The sequence below is a fragment of the Pimephales promelas genome, chromosome 8 (genome assembly GCF_988280905.1).
Source record: "Pimephales promelas chromosome 8, fPimPro1.hap1.1, whole genome shotgun sequence".
Lineage (NCBI taxonomy): Eukaryota > Metazoa > Chordata > Actinopteri > Cypriniformes > Leuciscidae > Pimephales > Pimephales promelas.
In genome coordinates this window covers 11,769,310-11,791,752 of record NC_142776.1, presented here as the reverse complement: position 1 = coordinate 11,791,752, position 22,443 = coordinate 11,769,310, and the positions used below count along the sequence as shown (strand labels likewise).

The window sequence follows — 22,443 nt, the reverse complement described above, 5'->3', positions numbered from 1 at the left end:
GAAATCAAGTGAAACAACAAAAAAGGTTAATACAAATAATTACAGCTTCACAAGCTGAATGCTGAATAAATTGCAAACACTTGTAATCACGACTAAAAACTTTTCAAGCCTGTTCGGAATAAATACAAAAGAATTTTAAGCGTTACCAGCTATTTGGAATTTGAAATTAACAAAGGGAAAGACAGTCTCTAAACTGTGAGAGAGCAAAAGGCTGGTGTGAAGTGATTGTATCAAATCAATTGTTTCTTTCTTCAATCTTGCCTTTAAAAAGCAGTGAAGCTCCTCTTCTCCTCCAAACACTTCCACATCCAGGAAAAGCTGGAGCCGATGGTCTACTGTCTCTGACAGCAGGTCAAACTGACCTACAATGAAAATAATTATGATTAAATCCCCCAATGGAATAAAAAGGTACAGGCTATTGTGCCAGAAAACATCAAAAGATGACAGCATACCTGTAATATCAATATAATATCTGTAATTCTAGCTATATCTATACACTTTGTTAACATGGTTTGTGGCCAGAAAAGTCTGCCATATTGGGTATTCATTAGGCTTTATTGTCTGGTACCAATTTAGTGCGTCACATCTACAAATACAAGAGATAAATTAACTTATTATCTCTCTACAGTTTGTCATGTTTACAAAGCACACAGTTTGGACAAAGACTTTAAATCAAGGTATATGCAGAGTTCTTAAAATCAAATTTAAGAGTTAAGAAATTAAGACCTGCACAAATAAAATTAATTCTGTACATACATGCGGAACAAACCCATGCAATCACAAAAGAGCATGTTTTATCTTAACTAAATTGGCTGCAGCACACATTCAAATGCAAAACAAGGTAACTGCAAGTCTAAAATCCTTAAGAAATGATTTATTCAATACGTACTGAAGATAGTGGCACTAATCATTTTAATTAGAGATCAATCGATATAGGTTTTTGCTGACTCGATAATGTTTAAAGAAAGTCAAGTCAACCAGATTTTTTAAACGTTCTAGTAAAATACACATATTTAATTAACATGTTAAATAACATTTTAGTTTTCCTTCCTATGACTAAACAGCACATCATTGCCTTTTGTTTAATAGTGGAGTTTAATAATCACATTAGGACGTATCATGATTCCTGTTTTTCTTTCAACATTTTAAGATGATAATTATTTAATTAAACTAATGTTAGTTAAGATAATTGTTATACCTTTTAAGACTTTCTATGGCCTTAAATTTGATCAAATTGAATTTAAGACATTTTAAGACTTTTGTTTTCAGGTCTATGCAATTTAAATTCCATTCCTAAAACAGGCCTAGCCTGATAATTACAATGTTTTGTGCTATTTTTTTGTGTAGTTTCATCTTCTTTAGTTTCTTTATTTTTCTAACCACCCTACTGCTCTTCATCCCCAGAGTGGACCACCTACCATTGCTGTATCCTTCTGTGTGCTTAGGTGACTGTTGGTCCTGATATTTTTGATAGCCGTTGTAGCAGGAGTTGTCAGCCACCTTCTCTTTAAACCCCTCTGAGCTACCCTGCCCCTGTCCATCCGTAGTGCTGAAGCTGATTAGTTGAGAGGTTCTCTGGTCAACCCATGCCTCATTCTGACTATTGGAAAGGAAGCTATGGGCTGTGTGAAAGTAAGCTGTGGCTCCCTCTGTGGAGGCCTCTGACTGCTGAGTCAAATGGAGGGGGCTGCCACGGGATAGCAAAGACTGTCCTGGGACCAATGCCTAGAGGAATGAAGCAAGTCAAGAAAGTGAAAAGAGAATAGTAATGGAGAACTGTCATGAATAGATCAAGCCAAAAGACCATACAAACCCAGACCTTGTTGCGGAGGGGAAGGACAGGGTTGTCCCTGTCATCAAATGTAAAGTATCTGGCATCATTCTGTTCCAATGGTGTACTGGTGGAAGGAGCTAACTGAATAGCCAACTGAACCACATGATCGCTCTTGCACTCTGAGCAGATGACAGTACAACCTGTTGAAAATAATAATAATTATACAATCACATTAAAAAAATACATAATTTAATTTATTATAAAAATAAGGTTTACAAAGATAAATCCTCGTGAGATATCCAGTCCATATAATAAAGTTTAGGGTTTAAAATATGGCAGATAAAAATAAAAAATAAAAAAAATCAAAGAGATGTACACAGTGTTTAACATGCTTTCCTTCAGATGTATTTTAAGAATGTTAATGCTTTTAAAATAAACACCTTCACTGATCTCTGCCCCCATGCACAATCAACTATTTGTTTGACCCAGATCTGCAGGACGCCAAGCAAACAGACTGAAAGCAGCTGAACAAATGTCCTAGGACCTCTGTTTTTTATGTTTTAAAACTATGCAGTGCTACAGAGGAGGATACACTGTATTTCAAACCAGTCATTAAAAGAAAAATGTCCTGCAAGATGTAACAGTGGAAAAAAGTAAAAGTCTATTTAGTGGGTTATTCTGAAAATGGCTCATATGATAAAATGATTGGCTGCCTGATGGAGTCCCAAGATAAAAAGTGATCACACCCAGTGCTTGACTACCATTCTGTATTCATGAAATTCTTTAGTGAGACATTTTAGCCAAGTTCTGTCATGCTCCAACAAGATGATCACCCACTTATGGCAAGTCAGATTCATGTTTTTTTTTTTTATTGTAATTGTTGTAATATAGTACTAGTAAGATGTTTGTTGAGAGGTGCATGTGTTTGAGCCACTCCCTGGAATGTTCTGCCAGGAGTATAGGTCCGCCTATCCATCAAAGGCCTTGATCATGAAAAGAAAAAGAAAATTGCTCTTTTTGATTTTTAGGGCCATATCCTTACTGTCATTCTTTAGCTCATCCAGATGGTTCAGGCTGTTGTCTGACTCAGTGGCTGGCTGGCAGAACTCAGCTTGACACTTCAGACACTGTAGCCAAACTGTTTCTGGTCTCTCCTCATCCACTTGCTGCTTGTTTTCCTCCACAACTCTTGAGAGTACCTCTGCTAATACCTGAGGAGTCAAAATTCTCATCAACTCAATAAAACCATTTTAAAAAACAGGATAATACAAGGTAAATTGGGTAACATCAAGTTTCTTGAGTTTTTCTATACCCCCTCTGGCGACAAGCGAAACTGCAACCAGATGTGCACGCTCATGGACCACACGCACACACACGCTTGAGCTGTTCATAACCAAAAGAAGCATCAGCCGCACAATCTTTTGTTACAGTCATAATGTCTTCAGAGGTAATAAAGTTATAAATCTGCAAGTCATTTTAAATATATGAAAGGAAAGGCATTTGAGTAAATTACACACTTATGTGTAAAGGCCCGTTCAGACCGGGACGAATATCAGCGCGCGTTATTCGTCAGCGTTTTTCAACGTGTTTTTTGTGTTCACACCCAAGCATTTTCGCTGACGATGAGCTGAGTGAACAAGCAAATTCATTCCCTGACATTAGATGGCACCCATTTGACATGCAATACCACTCCATAACAGTTATCTTTTATCAAGATGTGTGTAGTCCCCATCACGTTTGTCATATAGTTCTTTATGTTCTAGCACCACGAGAACAGCAGCTCTACATTCATCTTGCCTTTCATCTTCCTCGTCTTATTTCTTCTTGGCTGTGTAGACGGTGACGCGTATTTCTTCTTCACCGTTGCATACGTGTGCTCGGCAAGACCGTTTTGTGTTTGAGCGCCCCCAAGTTGTGTTTTACTGTCTCTTCAGAGGTTCCAAACACATGAGCAAAAGCTTCAATTTCATTGGTCAGATAGTTTTTGACGCGCCGCGTCAAATAAAAAAAAAAACGAACCCGAGGAATCTTTTTAAAATGACGCTTTTACACGCGGCGTTTTACGCATCGGTGTGAACACTCACATTGGCGTCCTTTGTTTAGTCACGAGGCGTTAAACGTCGCCGAATACCGCACGCAAAATTATTCCCGGTGTGAACAGGCCTTAAGGGGAAAACGGGGGTATCGTATAAAACTTCAGTTTTTGTTTCCATCTATCTACATGTTGGAACTGTTTTATGTGCTTACTGTATACACTTTTGATTGTAATTATTATGGAAACACGTTCATGATCAATAAAAAAAAAACAACAAAGAAAAACAACAAAGTTATTACTTTGTATAGGCTCCAAGGGGCGCAAGGGGAACGGCAGTATGGGGAAGCATGGAGGCTCATCAATGAAATGACGGGGCGGAAGAGGACCAAGGAGGGACAGGTGAAGGGACACAGCCCGGAGGAGAGGGTGGCGACCTGGTCAAGCCACTTTATAAGGTTTCTGGGAGAAACAGCAGACGCAGCTGTGGAAGAGGAAATACAATCAGACCTCCCAAACCTAAACATCAACGATGGTCCCTTCATACTCGGTGAGCTCGTCAGGGCAAAAGCCACAGTAAGAGTGGGAAAAAGCGCTAGCCCGGATGGCATACCCCCAGAGGTGCTGAAGAACTGTGATCTTGATGACATCATTTTAGAGTTTTGCAACTTTGCTCTGCTTCACAATCGGCAGCCTGATATGGCGTCTCTATCAAACATCGTGCCAGTGCCCAAATCCGGAGACCTCTCGAAGCCGGACAACTACCGAGGTATCAACCTGACCTGTATCACTGCGAAAATCTACAACCGCATGATTCTAAACCGGGTCCGGCAAGCAATCGACACTTGAGAGTAAATCAGAATGGCTTTCGAGTAGGGCGAACTGCTACAACCCAGATTTTGGCACTCAGGAGATTGATAGAGGAGGTGAGGAAGGACTACCATACTGCAGTCTTATGTTTCATAGACTTCAAAAAGGCATTTGACTCGATTCACCGAGGCATGATGAAGAAGATCCTGAAGGCATACAGAATTCCTCCGAACCTACTCCGAGCAATAGAGTAGTCCATGTACTCAGGGACAAGGGCCAGGGTGGTGACTCCAGATGGCAACAGCGAGGAGTTTGACATCCAGGCTGGAGTCATGCAAGGGGATACATTAGCCCCCTTCCTCTTCACCATAGTCCTTGATTATGCACTCAAGAAGGCAATCAGTGGGCGAGAGCAGGAACTTGGCTTCACGTTGACACCAAGGAAATCAAGTCAGCACCCGGCAGTAGTCTTGACAGACCTTGAATATGTGGATGACATCAGTTTGCTCTCCAATAGCATGGAACAAGCTCAGGAACTACTACACAGGGTGGAGCTAGAGTGCACTAAGGTTGGCCTTAAGCCTGTTTTATGCTTCTGCGTCGAATTGACGGCGTACCCCCGCAGAACTCTCTGCGTCGACGCAAACCCCTCTCCGACCCCTCCGCTGTAGCTCGACGTCCACCTCCAAAAATTTGTAACTATGCGTCGAGGCGACGCAGACAGCAAGGGCTTTGATTGGTCAGTATATCAATTCAGGAGTTTAGCTTTTCTGGTTTCCTTTTAAACATTTGCACCCTCGTACTGATAATTATAATGCTCTTATAAAGATAGTAAATTAAGATTTAAACCTAAATAAACTGTTGTTTTTTATTTCATTGATAATATATGTCTATAACCGTTATTCCTTTCTTTCTTTTTTGCTCACAATAAACTTCAATCAATCAATCAATAAATCAACGTTTGTTTTGAAACACAGTTTGTTGTTTATTTTCAATACAATGTTCACGGTTAACTTACATCATTGATAATACAGTAGCCTACTAACCAAGTCTGCCACGGGACACATTATCCTGCCATAGCACAGTTCCATGTGGATACTGAAAAAAATCCTTCAAGTCTTTCCGAACAGCTATCGTTATGGCAGCTCGGGTGGAACCTTTATTTTACTGTCTATGGGTGGAACGGGCCCTGGACATCCGTGTTGATTCTGTGGGGATAAAGTTTGTGTCGTCTTGTTATTCAACGTCGATTAGCTCCAGCTGGCAGCTGAAACAACATTCTCGCTCTTTCGCTCGCGGCGCACGGAACCAAAGAGATTCGCGAACCACACACCCCCTAGCGTTCTGGCGGTGAAATGCACCGCGAAGCCCCACAACCTCACGCAGAAGCATAAAACGGCCACGACACTGTAGCAGTGACGACGTAGCTACGCCGTGGAGTTGACGCAGAAGCATAATGAGGCCTTTAGGGTAAATGCAACGAAAACTGAGGCCATGACCTACAACGTACCACCGGAACATCAACCTCTGATAACAGTAGGAGACACTGTGCTGAAGGAAGTTGAGGACTTTAAGTACCTGGGCGCATGGGTCAACTCAACTGAGTTGCATGGAGGGCCCTGAACGGCATGAACAGTGTATAGAACTCCAGCCTCTCCCGCCAAATCAAACTCAGCTTATTCTACGTGACGGTAGAGTCTGTTCTCCTCTATGGCAGTGAATGCTGGACCATGAATCCAACCCTAGAAAAGTCCCTGGACGGGTGCTACACCAGGATGCTGCGTGCAGTGCTTAATATCAGTAAGGGAGTGCATGTTATCAACAAAATCCTGTGACCAGCAAGTGACCAACAAGATTCCTGTGAGGAGAATGAGACTTGCAGGACATTGCCGAAGGCATCGAGAGCTGCCAGCCAGCAAGCTGGTGCTATGGAATGAACTACAAGCCGGTCTCTTAGAATCCATCTTCTACTTTTGTCGAAAGTTGACAAAAGTTTTGTCGCTCGAGTTGTCTTTGCTGATATGGAGAATGGCGGCGAATACACAAACCTGCCAGACATAGCCAGGTGAGTGTGAACGCGCTTGACGTTACGCCCAGTCTCAAATTCCATCCCGAATCCCTCTTATTTATTTTACTATACAGGATTATAGAGGCAATCGCAGTGATCAGAGAAGGGCTCATTCAGCCCAGAAGGCAATCGTTTATAGGTTAGAAAAACAGTATTTTTACCATGAAATGTTGCGCAATGCTAGCCTGGCTGCGCCCTCCTACGCACTTCCGCTCAATTTCATTTTACTTCTGTACTACGTCTGGGATCGCTCCATATCCTTAGGTTTCCAGAAATCAATTTTTTGTAGGACCAATCAGCGAATAGAGGGAGTGGCTGAGAAAGATGACGTTGATGTAAGCGCGTCAGTTTCAATTCAGTAATGGCAGCGGAGAAAGACGTGAGAAAAGCTATTCGGTCCGTTGGAAAAGAAACTGCCGAATATATAGAATTTAAAGCCGGATTGTTATCGTCTAACCTCTTGTTGCACAACTGAGGACCAAGTGAAGGAGGCAGAAAGTTTGGAAGTTTGTGCTGGGCAGTTCGTGCACGATGACCGTGACATTTTGGACGGACGGTTTAGCCTGGTGTTCGCGGTGTTCGGAAGCCCCGAGTCCTGGCTGCTAAACTATTGTTGAAGATCCGCTCAGGAGTCACGTCAGTTGCTCATATTCCCAACTGTAAATTTACTGATTCTTGTGATGAATAGAACATTTTGAGCCCCTTTGTTGCACTCGTGCAGGAGGTTGGTGTGTCAGTTTTACATGTTGTAAATCATACAAATTGGTTGTGATTTAAAAAAAATAATTGTCATAAATAAAAATGTGAAAAACCATACTTTGAAGATATTTGATTTTCAGTTTTAGATGGCAATGGTTGATTTGTTTTACTAAAAAAAAAAAAAATGCCACATAAAAATGTACAAACACATACTTTGAAGACCATAATTAAGGTAATTAAGAAACAATAAGACGTAATATGAAAAATTGTTGTTTATTACACATCTGCATATAGAGACAGACTGATCATTCACTGTAGCTGCTACAGCATTTGCGGCAGATCAGAAACGACCACAGCGGCGTATTTGTAATGATTAGACACAGCTTCCACCGTTGAATGAATATACCACTGTCCTTCGTGTCAAATATACATTTCGAATTAATAATTGTTCCTAGATTAACAAAACCTGCGGCGCTCGTTGACTGAAATCTTATTGTAAACATAATCCTCTGATCATTCGGACTTGTTGTTTCCAGCCATTTCGGCGCGTGACATACGTCACTCACGACACCCCGTTAGCGATTGGCTATGGCAGATCGTGAGTGACTTTGGGCAGATCCAATAGATTTGAACTTTAATAGTGAACCCGCCTACAAGGAAGGAAACGTTTTTCAATGGAGCGGTTCCAGACTCTATGTGGAAATGAAATGAACTAGAGTCTGGTTGAACCAGGCTAGCGCAATGCACCTTTAAATTTTAAAAATTCTACGCATGTTATTTTGTGGGAATGTATCAAAAAAAGACTTAAGAGTTCAGATTCCGGGAGATTTTAACTAATTTGCGGGCATCAGGGAGCGGTTATCAATATGTGGGAGACTCCCGGAACGTCTGCTGATAGCTAGGAAATTAATGAAGATACTGAAGACAAAACGCTCCAAGGTTTGTCTGCATTTCACGTGTAAAATTACGTGTCAGAACAATTGTCTGAAGCCCATATAGAATCACGATTCGCGCCACCTCCACGCTCACGTCATCATATTATATTGGCGCGCGCATCATCTGCTCCTCAGATTTCTCTGCAGAAAAAGGAAGCTTGTCGGCAGCGCGAGGAGTTTGGCAGCGAACGCAGTGTCTTGTTCCCTATTCAGAGAACATGGGTTACACCAGTAACCAGAGACGTTCTCTTTCATAAGTTTACGCAAAGCTGCATATTCTATTTCATAAGTTTACTCAAAGTTGCGTAGCTAAGATGCAGTGGGAACGAAAAACCAAACTCGCCAAGCTAAGCGATGCATAACTAGTACAATGACCAGATAACTTACATAACTGGTTCAAGCAGACAAAACATGGGAACCTGTAGCCATATTAGATTACCCTGGTAGTAATCTCTATTAATCTCCAGTAATATTACATTGTTTGATACAATATTGTTTCATTTGATATTATGTAAATGTGAATTTTTATTTTATATTGGTGTATTTATTATTACCATATGTAACTTGTATTTATATTGTTTAAAGATATAAGTTAATATTGTGTCCAGTTTGGGCCTGTAAATAAAGGGGTATTATTTTTTGACAAAGTGTGTGCGGTTTTGTTTTCTTAAGTACCGTTTCAGGAACAATTTAAGCAGAGGAACCGTTTAAAAAATACCGAGTAGGTACTGGTATCGGATAAAGCCTAACCGATACCCAACCCTAATTAAAATGTACTACTCATTTTAGACAACTAACTGCTAACTAATTAAAATGTGCAGTTAGCAGTTTGTCCTCTTTGGCACCATCTCTGTTCGAAATCTGCAATTGCAGTTATTTGCGGAATCATCAACGTTGCGTGAGTTGTGCCTCGACACGGCACAGCGCAGATGAATCCAATGTTTGGGGTGAGTGTGCGGCTGTCAGTCACCGTGCAGTATGGATACTGGCATTCAGAATCACAGATTATACTTTTTAGAAGAATGACCAACATAATAATTTTCACCGGAAAATGTCATCTAAACAAGTAACATCCATTTTTGTTCTGGTTCCGACCAACTAAGGGAAAAAGACTAATGGTCTCTTTTTTTCTGTAGCCACTCCAAAGTCTGAATGAAGTCTATTGCATTTTACAACAGGTGAGTCCAGTTGTCACTGGTGATTGTCATTTAAACTTTTCTGAATCTGCCATCAAATTGATAAGTTTAATTAAGTTAGTGCTGTGAGGAAAGTCTATAAATGTCCACCTCCAGCATCCTCACACGCAATATAGCTTATACTAGCCGAGACTCCTTTTTGTGTACAGATGTGACATAATGACGCAAAAACATGCTTGAATCTCCCGCGGAAATCCAACAGTACCACTGGAATTAAAAACATTATTACAAGTTTACCGTTTTGAATCAAGCTAAGGCAAGCAGATTGTTTTGAACAGTAGATTGTAATGCATTTTCTCAAATTTATTTTGGATAATTTTTAACCTAAAAAAGCTATCGAATGCAGCTTTGATAAGAGCAATGAACAGTTTTGTAGTCACTATCACTATCATATTCATTCAGACATACTGGCAACCAGTGAACTCAATGGAAGTTCACAAACGGTCTCTATTGGTCCAAACCATCTGACTGCCACAACTGATTTTGCATCAAATATAAGTCCCTCCAGTTTTTAAAAAAATTATCTATGGTGGAATGCAATTGCAAAAGCTTCTTGCCATTTTTTATGCAAAAGTGGTAATGTAACCACAAAATAATAGCAACACACAAGCCTGTAATTTAACAAGATAAATTCTGATGTATGATGCAAAGCTCAACTTGTTGCCTACAGTAATCGCATGTTGCACACTTGATGCCATTAGCTTTTGGTCTGTCTGAAACAAGGCAAAAGAGAATCCGACTCTGACATATATGCAGTTTTTACATTTATTCATTTGCACAATTTTAATTATAGATACCTACAAATGAATTTCCACTAGTTAAAATTATTATTCTTAATAATATTAAAAATTTTAAAAAAAAAATCCACTAGTACCAAAAATTCTGTATCGAAAATCACATCATCAATAACAAAATAATATTTTTTGATGGTTAAAAAAACAAAAAGACAAAATTCTAGTAAAAACAATTTCCACTTATATAAATTTTTAATTATCATGCCATTCATTTGCAAGCCAAATTGACTAATAAGTTGCGGGATATTCATTTTCTATATCAACAGTTCAAAAAAGAATAGGGCAAAGCAATATGCCAACCTATCACACAATTATTTAGCAGTTCTTGAAATACTGTTACTGTTTCTCCTAAAGTAAATCTTTTACTAAAAAGTAAAAGTAAAGTAAAAAAGAAATGTGGCAACAGGACCTGTGGAATGAAAATATGATGATCGATTGGTGCACCTCTACTTGTAATATCTGTCATCAATTCCAAGCACTGGTTGATTATGTCTGATAGTCTAATATTAAATGTACCTCCTTACCTCCAATGCTTCCTGTGGCTTGTCATCCAACATTATATAACAACGTTTACGTCTCTCACGACTAATGTACCGGAAGTGGAGCTCCAGGGCTGGGTGAGTCGTCTCAACCTTCTGTAAGATTTAAAAAGAGAATGTAAAACAGAGAAAAAAAAAACAACCTTTAGAATTATAATCAACTTATAGAGCTTTATGAACAGAAAAAATGTCATCTTACCTCTACTGTGCATGTAGCCTCAGTGATCACAACATCTCGCAAACTGTCAAGCTCCACTCGTGTTTTAACACACCCCTGGTGCATGTCTACCTCCAGCAGGTGACCCTGCCACACTCGTAGGAAGAGTGGTTCAGAGGCCCTTTTCCGATTCATCTCCACATCCTCTGACAGTAGCCCCACCAGCATTGGCCTGCATAGGTCCACTGTTAAACAGAGTGCAAGAGTGAAAAATAGCTCTGGACATTAACTAGACAGGTCCTTCAATGGTTGTTCTTTTATTCAACCGGAACCATTAAATTATTAAAAAAGTGTATCATGACATGATTTTTTAAGAACCATTTGGTTTTGTCATTTGACAGTACAAATGCATAAAATCAATATTTACAGTAATAAAGTAGCTCCAAACCTTTGTTCCTGAAAGAATATGTGTTTTGTAAAGAAAGTAGACCTAAACCTTTTGATCAGAAAGGATGCAATCAACATGTTATAAAATATTTATGATTCAAATTAAAGCTGTTCTTTTGAACTTCAAAGAATTCTAATTTATTACAGTTTCCACAAATCATAATATTTAATTATTGATATTAATAGGCAATGTAACTTAGCACCAAATGCTGAATGAATTGTAAAGGATCACACTGAAGATGTGTAATGGTGGTGTAATGGCTGCTGAAAAGTAAGCTTTATAACCGGATAAATAAATAATACTGTAAAATATATTTTAATAAAAAAAAAACAGCTGCCTTGTTTTCCCATGAGACCGGTTGTCTCTTTTTTTCTGTGCTACTTCGAAGTCTGAATTCTTTTGCATTTAACAACAGGTGAACCTCCAGTGGTCACTTGTGATTGTCGATTGAACCTTTCTGGATCCGCCATTAAATTGACAAGTTTAATTAAGTTAGCGCTATGAGAAAAGTGTGAGAAAACAAGTTCGAACAGGAGAGTCACAAACGCGCATCACAGAACAGAGCAAGGCGACCATTTGAGTTTATAAAACTTTAACTTTGTTGTTATTTTTTTTTTTTTAATGAGCAATCATTTCGCTTGATAAGACCATTCAATTATTCATTGTCTGAAATTGTGTAAAGCCCTTTGAATAGTTCGCAGTTTGCACTGAAACTGTCTTTTGGACCTTGAGCCGTTTGGTTCCCATTGAAGTCCATTATATGGAGAAAAATCCTGGAATATTTTCATCAAAAACCTTAATTTCTTTTCGACTGAAGAAAGAATGATATGGATATCTTGGATGACATGGAGGGGAGTAAATTATCAGCAAAAGTTTCTTTTTAAAAGTGATCTACTCTTTTAAATATCTTACCGGTAAGATTAAATATCTTACCGACTCCAAACTATTGAACAGAAGCGTGAATGAATGAATGAATCTTTCCAATGACATACACTACACAGAAACTAAGCTAGACTACCGCTGAACTACTGTTATGCTAGTGAAAATTTATATTGGATGGTACAATCACAGAATAAACATAAGTACGTATCCAGCCAGTATAGTTATCACTATCAATGCATCCCTAGAAAAGAATAGACAGACCTCCCTTATCATCGTCGTCTTCCTCTGGCGGTGGTTGTGGGTCAGAGTAGGCCTCAGTTGGAGCTTGGATGTTTACTAGACTTGTCTCAAGAGTAGATTCAGTGTTCAGGAGGCTTTGCCCTGTCCACTGCAGGGTAGACTCGGTCTCAGGCTGCAAGTCTGTGCTATCTGTCTCTTCTTTGTCCCCTTCCTCTTTCAGTTCAGAGGACAGCAGCGGAGGGGGGAGCAACTCCAGACTGGTTGGAGGTGTGTTAAGCAGGGGAGATGGAGGTGTACTGCAACCATTGGTGTTCACTTTAATGGTCACACTTTCTACACCAGGGAAAGCTGGGTTGACTGGAGTATCATCAAGATGATGCTGATAGCGTAGCCAGTCCTCCCCTAACTGCTCTCGAAAACTGTCCATTCTCTCAATGTCCTTCTTATGGGTGAGGACAATATCTGAAGAGATTTCACATGAGAAAGACATTCATATAAAATAAGCTTAATAAAAGCAAAAACTCATCAATTCATTTTTAAATGTTAATTAACATGATCACTGAAAACATAGTTCATTTTAATATGCCCTATGAAGAGTTAACGTTTGTCAAGTCATTTGTTCATCACCTTGTAAAGCAGACTGCACTCTGATCTCATGGTCTGTGTCACTGGGCTCTGAAATACTGGCTCTCCTCACCTTCACCTTACTCTGCAAATGGGAAAAAGTTGAGCTTTGCATATAAATCAGAACTTATCTTACTAAAATTGTAATGGCAGCTTCATGTTTTCCATGAGGAATCATGTTCATTGAGCCTGCTCATTTTAAAATCAGTTTACCACAAACACATTGGGGAGATTTTAGACATGCACTTACTTTGCGTTTCTTCTTTCGAACTTGGGTATGCTCCCCTGATATGCTTATAGTCACACTGTCAGTAATGTCTCCACCTCCACTGGACACTTCCTGCCCTCCTTGGTCAGGTGCCACATAAACATTTTGAGAAGTGTGGGAGATCTGACCAGTCAGTTGTCCGGATTTAGCCAAGTTCTGTGAGAAAAAAAAACATGTCACAAAAGCCACAGAATAAAAACAAGAGATTGTTGTTCAATAAGACAATATTACATAATACATTTTAATTTTAAAAGACAACTACAATATCAGTATGTATTTGTGTGTTGTTGTTGTTTCTTTTTTAATCTATATTCTTGCAATAAAAACTCAGTGATTTTGGAGCTGGTTTGTTATTTGTTATAAACCTTTTGAATTATTTTATTAACCTGGGTGACAGGGTTAAAGATTGAGTTTGTAAATAACAAACTTTAAGAAAATGTTTATTAAAATGTCCCTATTATGCTTTTTCAGATTTCACCCATCATGTAGTGTGTAATATAGATGTTTGTGAATGTAAGACATCTGCAAAGTTTCAAAGATCGAAATGCACAATAAAATAAATTACTTTATCCCAAAAGAGAGAACCGATTCTGCCTGTAATTCCAGTCTAAAATTTCTGCATGGTAGGTTTGTAACACATTTGCATAATGCCAGCCTATGGTCTTCATTGGCTGCCTGTTAAAAAATGTCTACTTTGACCCAGCCTCAAACACTGCAGTTGTAGCTGAGGCCTGGAAGAGTTTGGTTTGTGTGGTCGATATGTTGGGAAGATGCTGTTTTCTGCACTGTGAAAGCAAGTGCAGACTCGTGTTTGAATCGACACGGTAACACCATCATTACTGTTTGTATCACTGAATATACAAGTGCTGAGGAAGCATCCAGAGCTGAAAAATAGATATGGTAATGAACATTTTGTTTCCGACACGATATAAGTGGTAGACCAATCAAAACAGACTGATCCATCTGACCAATCAGAGTAAAGGAGGCTCGCAGAAAGGATGTGCATGTAAACTAAATGTACAAGAAACTAAATTAGGAACCTTTAAAATACCATAATATGAAGTTACCAAAATAAGTTAATTATAGGCTAATCAAAATTGCTTGTAATCTAATCAAAATTGCTTGTAAACAAGTGCTATCAGAGATGTGTCCAGCACAGCTAAATATGATATTTTTGGTAATTCAATTTAGTTTACTACTTTTTATTTATTACAATTAATTACAATACATTTGCTATCAAATTGTGATATAAATATGTTGAGAAAACGATGAGACCGCTGTTTAAAACATCCACTTTAAAGGGGGTCACATTTTTCATGCTAGATTTGTTTATCAGGTTTTTTTTTTTTTTGTCTTTTTTGATGGATAGCACTTATTATTTAGTTCCTAGAAATCATAGGATCGGTGCATCTAATACAAAGGTATCCTGCAAGACATTTTAAAAGTAAAAAATGATTTTTCCTGTTTTTGTAAAAAAAAAAAAAAAAAAAAAAAAAAAAATCGAAAAAAAAAATCATTATACTGTATGGACACTGGGTGTCGCTATCACATCTTTGTCCTGCATCATTGTCAAGAAGGTGTTGGGGGTGGGGGGAATTCTTGGTAAAACATTTGTAAAATGAATTCTTTTCATTTTACCAATGTTTTCAAGACTTTGGTTCCATGGAAAAGGACATCATGCTGGTGTAAATTCCTTTCAATGTCAACATGGAAGAAGTTAATAAAATGTGCAATTGAATGCAATGTTGAAAGGCTCCTATTATACTTTTTTACTTTTTACATTTTTAAATGTTCTTTAGTGTGTAATGCTGCTTTTCATCATTAAAAAAAATTTAACACCTGGTTGAGTTCCATTAGTAGTGTGTTTAAAAAATTGCGTTTAAATTTGGTAAAGGTGTGACATTTCTGAAACAAGTAGACCAATCGAAGCGGTTGAAAGATCACATTGGTCCACTTAAGGAAGGAGGGGCTTCATAGAGACCAGAACTAAACAATGCAATAGAACTAACTGCAATAATATAAAATAAATGGAAAATCATTGGGTTTTTGAACATTCAAGCATGAAAACCTATTCTACTATATCAAGACTTTAAAAGGGGAACAATAGGTCCCTTTTTAAATATTATAAAGCAAATTACATCAACAGCTATAATTGCGATTTGTTTCTACACAATAAAAAGCATTCCTGACTTGACATCAATTCTGTGTGCCTACTTCTTTCATGCCTGTATGCCTTCCTTGGCTTTTAAATGGGCTGTTTGAGTGTTACTATTAATAAAATACACACTCCCTGAAATATATAGTGGATGTCATACCAGTATCCACCTTATTCTTATTCTTTTTTTTTTTTCGATTTAGTTTAGCGATGTGAGGATGACACAATCTAAAACACATGGCAAAAAAGCATAGACTAGACTCGAACCGGAAGTTGACAACCGTAGTCGTTGTCATGGCGGCGCCCATTGTTTAGAGCAGAATCATAGACATATACACTAGACCTCACCTTGGGGTTCTAAGCATGCGTCAAAACCGCCGCCATCTTGGAACAGGGGTCTTGTCATAGGAAGTAACTAGGTAACGCTACTTTACTTCGAATTCATTGATGGTGGCGGACTTTTGTGCAGATGTTCACGGATGAAATCTGAACTAGGAAGAATGTTTAAAAAAAAAAAAAAAATTCTTTCTGGAATCAATGATAAATACATGTCTGACCGTTGGAACAAACCAAAAAAAAACAAGAAAAATCGCATTCATGATGATTTATGGTGATTTTATTTCCGTTAGACCTGTGTCTACTACATTGACGCTGATGCATTAAAGTGGAAGGGCTCCCCTGTTTCAAGATGGCGGCTCTATTAACGCATTCGTTCCAATGAACTGCCGTAGCCAAGGTGAGGTCTAGTGTATATGTCTATGGAGCAGAATAAGGTGGATAGTGGAAAATTAAATATAGTGCATATCAGTGGAAGATTTAAAAATAAATAATTAAAAACACCACAGTAGTATTTTATATTTGAATTTCTTTTTTTCCTCACATCAAATGTTATTGTGATTGTTGGGCCATGCCTGTAGCCATTTAAAGTACACAAACCCCATTTGATCAGAAAAAGTAAACCCACTATTCTACTATAAATTAAAAGGAGTTTTGCCTCCCACAATTCAGCATGAATCACAAGAGAAACAAAGAGGGTGGAACGACCTGACATGGTACATGAAGTGACATTTAATACCCACCAGCAGATCAGACTGGGACAGAGGGGTGCCATCCAGCTGGAGCTGAAACACAAGTAGAATGTCAGTTTACACTCTGAAACATCTGCAGAACAGCAAGAAAGAACTTCAAGAAAACATCTTACTGCTATAAATTGCATCAGAAATAAAGGAGAAACTGGCACCTCCCTGTGGTTGCTATGGTAAACATGAATCCAATCAATAATGTATATTTAATTCACACACAAAAAAAAAATTAAATTTTGGAATTCTGCTCTTTTGATATCACAACATATGAACTTCTACTATACAATTTTGAGAAAAGGAGCAATTAAAACAATGACTTGATCAGGGAAAGACTCACTTTGAAAGAAGCTTGTGAGAGGTGGCAGACAGTTGATGCCCTGTGTGTCTTCAGAAAATACAAAGGGTTTCCTTCCAAAGTCAACTGAAAAGAGATCAGAAAACTGTCAATGTGCTATACGGAGAAGACAAAATAATCAGAGTTACATCACATGCAGCAGAGGGAAATATTCATATTGAGACTATAATATCCAGTTGGCTAACCTGGAAACCGGAAATTGGTACACGTCTTTTCTAGACTGTTGGAACTTGTTAAAATCATAAAAATCTTTTGAAGAAAGTCTTTTTGAGACTAAAATTTGGGATTGGGGTAAAACTGAAAATAAAGGGAGTTTAAGACAAGAATTACCTAGGCAAGGTGGGTCTAACTTACTGTATTGAGATTATGAAGGAGGGACAGAGGTGCCAGCTGAGAATGCTCCATAAGGAGGTTATAAGCCAGGTCAAGACACTGAAGTGAAGACAACTGCTCCACACCTGCAGTTAGGACAATACTTTTACATTAAATTAGATTAACCTTTATTTTAGTACATTGACTGTTTATTCAAACTAATCACATTTTGCTAAACTATTCAAAACACAAATGATTGCATTACATATACAGAATATTTTGCAATCAGGAGCGCTGACAAATTGTAGGTGTTTAAAAACAAATGAGCATCGAACAAAATGTTAACTACAATTTTTTAAAAGTATTCAATAAAGATTAAGTTGTTAAATCTGATGCGGACACTCAGATAACATTTTCAGAAATTAAATTATTCTCAACAATTTCAAAAAGCCAAAATGTTTTAACTGTAAACTCAAAATTATTTTAACAGCTTAACATCTGAAAGAAATTGCATCCAGTAAAATCAATGAAGGAACAAACAAACAAACAAACAACAAGAATGGCGAAGAAAGGTTCTGTAAAAGAACCAACGTGGTGAATGAAAGGATAGAAATATGCATTTTTCAATTTATTTTCCATTTATGGCAAAGTCAAATTAATTCATCATGGAAATGAGTAGAAAACTCACCGTTGATAGTTTCCAGTTCATTGTTTCTAAGGATCAAGGTGGTGAGTTTGGCTTGGGCGCTCAGGCCCAGTGCTGGTGCTCTCTGGAGGTTATTATAAGATAAATTCAGATGCTCCAGTTCAGTAAGAGGCTTGATGGAAACAGAAAAGGTATCAATAAATTCACTCAATCCTAACATGTAACATACCTCAAACCTATGTCTCCCCCCCATTTCATTTGTATTGGGTGTGAACTAGTAGCCCATCACTGATGTAGACAGAAAAAGTATGAATAAATGCACACTATTGTTATTTTTAGCAATTTAGCTCTTTCAAAAAGTCTACCCATCCGTTTATTATTTTGGCTAATTTGATTTTGCTTTCACACACCAGTAACCGCTTAGTATTACATTTCATATCTTTTTTTCCCCTCATGCATCCACAGATTTTCACTTTCAAAAAAAGTCAAATACTGAAAAAATAAAAGTAAACAAGAGCAATTTACCTTTAAAAATTCTGCACAATCTTGGATCTTGTTGTGGCTCAAGTCAAGCCACTTCAGGACATTTAGCAGACTCTAAACAATTTAGAAAATTGTTAGATACAGATTTCAAAATCAGTAACTCTATACTCTACAGAAAACAGGAGATTCTTACTAGTGACTCGTCGAGACGGGAAATGGAATTGTAACTGAAATTAAGGGTATGAAGTTCTAACCAAGGTAAAGCTGAGCTGAGATCTCCTCCACATAGAGAGAGAAGCTCCTGTTAAACACACAAACACAATTACTTTCTGTATATGAACATGGTTAAATTTATGGTCATTGTACCAATGCCCGTTGGTGAAAACAATACCTCTAGAGAACTGACTCCTTTTGAGCATGTGAAGACTTCCAGCTGAGAATACACTCCTCTGAGACCCTCAAGACAATGAGGAGGAATACGCTTGAGCTGAACAGAAAAACAAATCAAACCAAAAAGCAATATTTAGAACAATAATGCAGAATAATGCAACAAATGTAAGTGAATTAATTTGGTTAGTTTGTTTTGAAATACCTCTAAATATTTGAGGGATTTGAAAGGGAAGATTTTCACAGCATACTGTAGTTTCACACCAGGTGGATTCACAAGCTGATTTACAGACACAAATGATCAGATCATTGCAACTCATTCTATTGGATTGGAGAATTATGATGCATTTCAATACAAATTAAAAAAGGACATACATAAGGATCAGTCAAGAAACATCTTAATAGAAAAGATTTACTACTATTAATACTAATCTGGAGTAAAATTTTCTCAGAGTATCAGCATCAAACTGTACACTTAACAAGTTTGTAATTCCATTTATATGTAAATCCATCTTTAGAGTCTTCAGTACCTTAAGTGATACTGTCTTTTGCAGCATGTCAAAGAGTAACTGGACTTCCAGCAGAGAGGCAGTGTCTGCTGGGTGGGACGGCAGGGCCAGAAAACCATGCTGATGTGTGCGTGAGAGAAGGTGCCGCTCAAAGAGTTGTGTCAGGTGTTGTAAACATCCCACTTTCAGAGTGAGAGTACTGGAACCATCCAGCACAGAGTCACCTATACAGAGAGCAACAAGAACTTTATTGTTATGACCGCCTTATTAAACTAATTGGCAGCTTTAAAGGAAAAGCCTGAGCATACCACACAGCCTCAAACTAATGCAAAAGCGTCATGGGATTTCACCGATTATATCTTAGTCAAAATGCAAACAAAATCATATGCACTAATCATTCTGTATTGTCCTGCATATCAGTCTCTAAATCTGAAGTTGTAAATTAGGAATATAGTGCTTTGTCTCCACATCTTCAACCTAAAGGGAGTAGCATTTTATTCTTAACTTACTAACAATATGTGTATAAATAATATATAGATCAGTGGATGGACAACTTATTTGTTACATTTCTTGCAGTGTGCATGCATAGACAAATCTTGTTTGTGTGTGATTTATAAAAATAAAAGAATAATAATGAGTGGATACCTATGAAAGCATCAATGCTTGTCACACTGTCACATGGTACACCAATTTATTAACTGCACCCTCATCAAATTATTTTCCCTGGAAATATGCCTGGTGAAACTGCAAAAATAAACAGTAATAAAATTGAAATACTGATTATATACCATTATTTCGCAGCAATGTGGCAAGTCTGTGAACAACCATTGGCTGACCGGCCTGAGTGGATGTCATCCTAAAATGGGTGAACAGAAATAACTCAAATCAGTACAAGCAAAAGGGAAATTATTCTAATCTGAATATTCATAGTTGCTACAAAAACATGATATTAATAATTTGGGTAATACAACGACAATTTGACCCTTGTGAAATCATATGTTGCTAAAAAGAGGGTGGGATTCCACAGCCAAAAAAAATCCTCAGTCACACTGTCAGTGAACTGCTAACACACGCAAGTGTTATATCGAATAGCTGAACTGTCAGAAAGCAATTCAAAATATAATTAATATTATTAAACAGAGTATAATAAAGCAGGTGTCTAGACATTAACTATATTATTTTAAGAGGTAGACTATAGCAAATTTTCAAGCACAATAGCAACTAAACCTCTAACGTTACAGTGTTACGTTATAACCTTCTGAACGGAAAACATGAATAACGTTACTGGCAGCTCTTCCTGGTGCCCAAACGATCATGTTAAGGTAATATCTGTTCTCATGAAATGCGCTAAAACATACCTTATATTTCAACAAACACGTGTGCCGTAGCCACGTAAATAACGTTATATCCGTTTTTGAACCGTCATTATATTAATTTCAGCTTAATTCCCTTTCAAGTTTGTTGACATCCGTGGTAGCAGTCATGTGATCTTGTTTCTTAAAGGTACGGCGGCCCGAAGTAACCAAACAAGAGGATATTTAAGCGCGCCCTCCTGTGTTTATTTTCACATGCATTATAAAACAGCAAGAACTTGTATTTTGAAGGTAAGCTTTTTATTTGCTAGGAAATGTTAAACTAATTGTGTCTTAAGCCTTAAAACGCGAGAGAAATTTGTTGTTTTATTCTGTTTCTGTACACAGGATCCTGTCTCTAATGTCCAGATTTTTAAACCTTCTTGCCGACGCTTATTTTAAGTGCCGTTTAGTCAAGCAGAAGACTAAACACTTTGAAAATTTACATAACCGGAAATAAATTAGTTGTAGGCCTATTATTTCAAAACGGAAGTGTGTCACGAAACTCAGTGCAAGAAGGCTATAGACTTTGCTATTATATCCAATTGTTCACGGTCTAGACTCTTATCTCATTGAAAGCAGTTGTCTGTCTTTACAATGGCTTAAAGTGCAAAAACAGAGCTCTACCAACCTGATTGTGTAACTGCCGTTTTTTTTATGGTAGACATGTAGCTAATGTGCAAATATGAGTGTCCACATTGATTAACCATTCCATTCTGTTTTTTCTTGGAAATTAACAATATTCCAAAGTAAGCATTAGTGTCACAGATTCCAATATGCAATTTAACATAGATTTTTGTCATAATGCAGTCACATATCATAAGCTTGTTTCCGCCATTGAATAAAAAATATAATAAAGAATTGTGACTTTTTATCTTACAATTCTGACTTTTTTTCTCACAATTCTGACTTTTTTTCTCACAATTGCGAGTTTATATCTCACAATTCTGACTTTATTTCTCAGAATTGCGTGATATAAAGTCGCAATTGCGAGTTATAAAGTCAGAATTGTGTGTTATAAAGTCAGAATTGCGAGATATAAAGTCAGAATTGCGTGATATAAAGTCAGAATTGTGAGATATAAAGTCGCAATTCTGAGAAAAAAAGACAGAAGTGTGACTTTTTTTCTCACAATTGCGAGTTTACATCTCGCAATTCTGACTTTATAACACATAATTGCGAGTTTATATGTCGAAATTCTGACATCTTTTCTCAGAATTGTGAGATATAAACTCGCAATTGCGACTTATTAGGCCAATTCTTTTTCCCCCATCAGAAGAGTTTAAATCTCACAATTCTGACTTTATATCATGCAATTCTGACTTTAAAACTCGCAATTGCGACTTTATATCACGCAATTCTGACTTTATAACTCGCATTGCGACTTTATATCACGCAATTCTGACTTTATGTCTCGCAATTCTGACTTTATAACTCGCAATTGCGACTTTATATCACGCAATTCTGACTTTTTATCTCGCAATTGCGACTTTATATCACGCAATTCTGACTTTTTATCTCGCAATTCTGACTTTATAACTCGCAATTGCGACTTTATATCTCGCAATTCTGACTTTTTATCTCGCAATTGCGACTTTATATCACGCAATTCTGACTTTATATCTCGCAATTCTGACTTTATAACTCGCAATTGCGACTTTATATCACGCAATTCGGACTTTTTATCTCGCAATTG

The 22,443-nt window shown here is 37.7% G+C and overlaps 1 protein-coding gene across 2 annotated transcripts in view; it reads right to left on the bottom strand.

Moving 5' to 3' along the window:
• Positions 1-20,896, bottom strand: part of stk11ip (serine/threonine kinase 11 interacting protein) — a 59,451-nt gene extending 38,555 nt beyond the window's left edge. The window contains exons 1-20 of one of the 2 annotated variants that reach the window (XR_005620108.2): positions 20,754-20,896; positions 20,184-20,251; positions 19,417-19,619; positions 19,092-19,166; positions 18,891-18,986; positions 18,693-18,800; positions 18,542-18,613; positions 18,059-18,188; positions 17,413-17,516; positions 17,041-17,124; positions 16,701-16,742; positions 13,449-13,622; positions 13,202-13,283; positions 12,596-13,036; positions 11,047-11,249; positions 10,833-10,943; positions 2,817-2,985; positions 1,820-1,974; positions 1,419-1,725; positions 262-362 (exon numbers count right to left, since the gene is read on the bottom strand). Coding sequence is in view for 1 of the 2 variants with exons in the window: in XM_039655928.2 (XP_039511862.2) it covers positions 262-362; positions 1,419-1,725; positions 1,820-1,974; positions 2,817-2,985; positions 10,833-10,943; positions 11,047-11,249; positions 12,596-13,036; positions 13,202-13,283; positions 13,449-13,622; positions 16,701-16,742; positions 17,041-17,124; positions 17,413-17,516; positions 18,059-18,188; positions 18,542-18,613; positions 18,693-18,800; positions 18,891-18,986; positions 19,092-19,166; positions 19,417-19,619; positions 20,184-20,250 (2,724 nt within the window). In the remaining variant the exon portion in view is untranslated. The remainder of the gene's footprint in view (positions 1-261; positions 363-1,418; positions 1,726-1,819; positions 1,975-2,816; positions 2,986-10,832; positions 10,944-11,046; positions 11,250-12,595; positions 13,037-13,201; positions 13,284-13,448; positions 13,623-16,700; positions 16,743-17,040; positions 17,125-17,412; positions 17,517-18,058; positions 18,189-18,541; positions 18,614-18,692; positions 18,801-18,890; positions 18,987-19,091; positions 19,167-19,416; positions 19,620-20,183; positions 20,252-20,753) is intronic. The other variant, XM_039655928.2, reaches the window with a different exon arrangement.
• Positions 20,897-22,443: the final 1,547 nt, after the last annotated feature.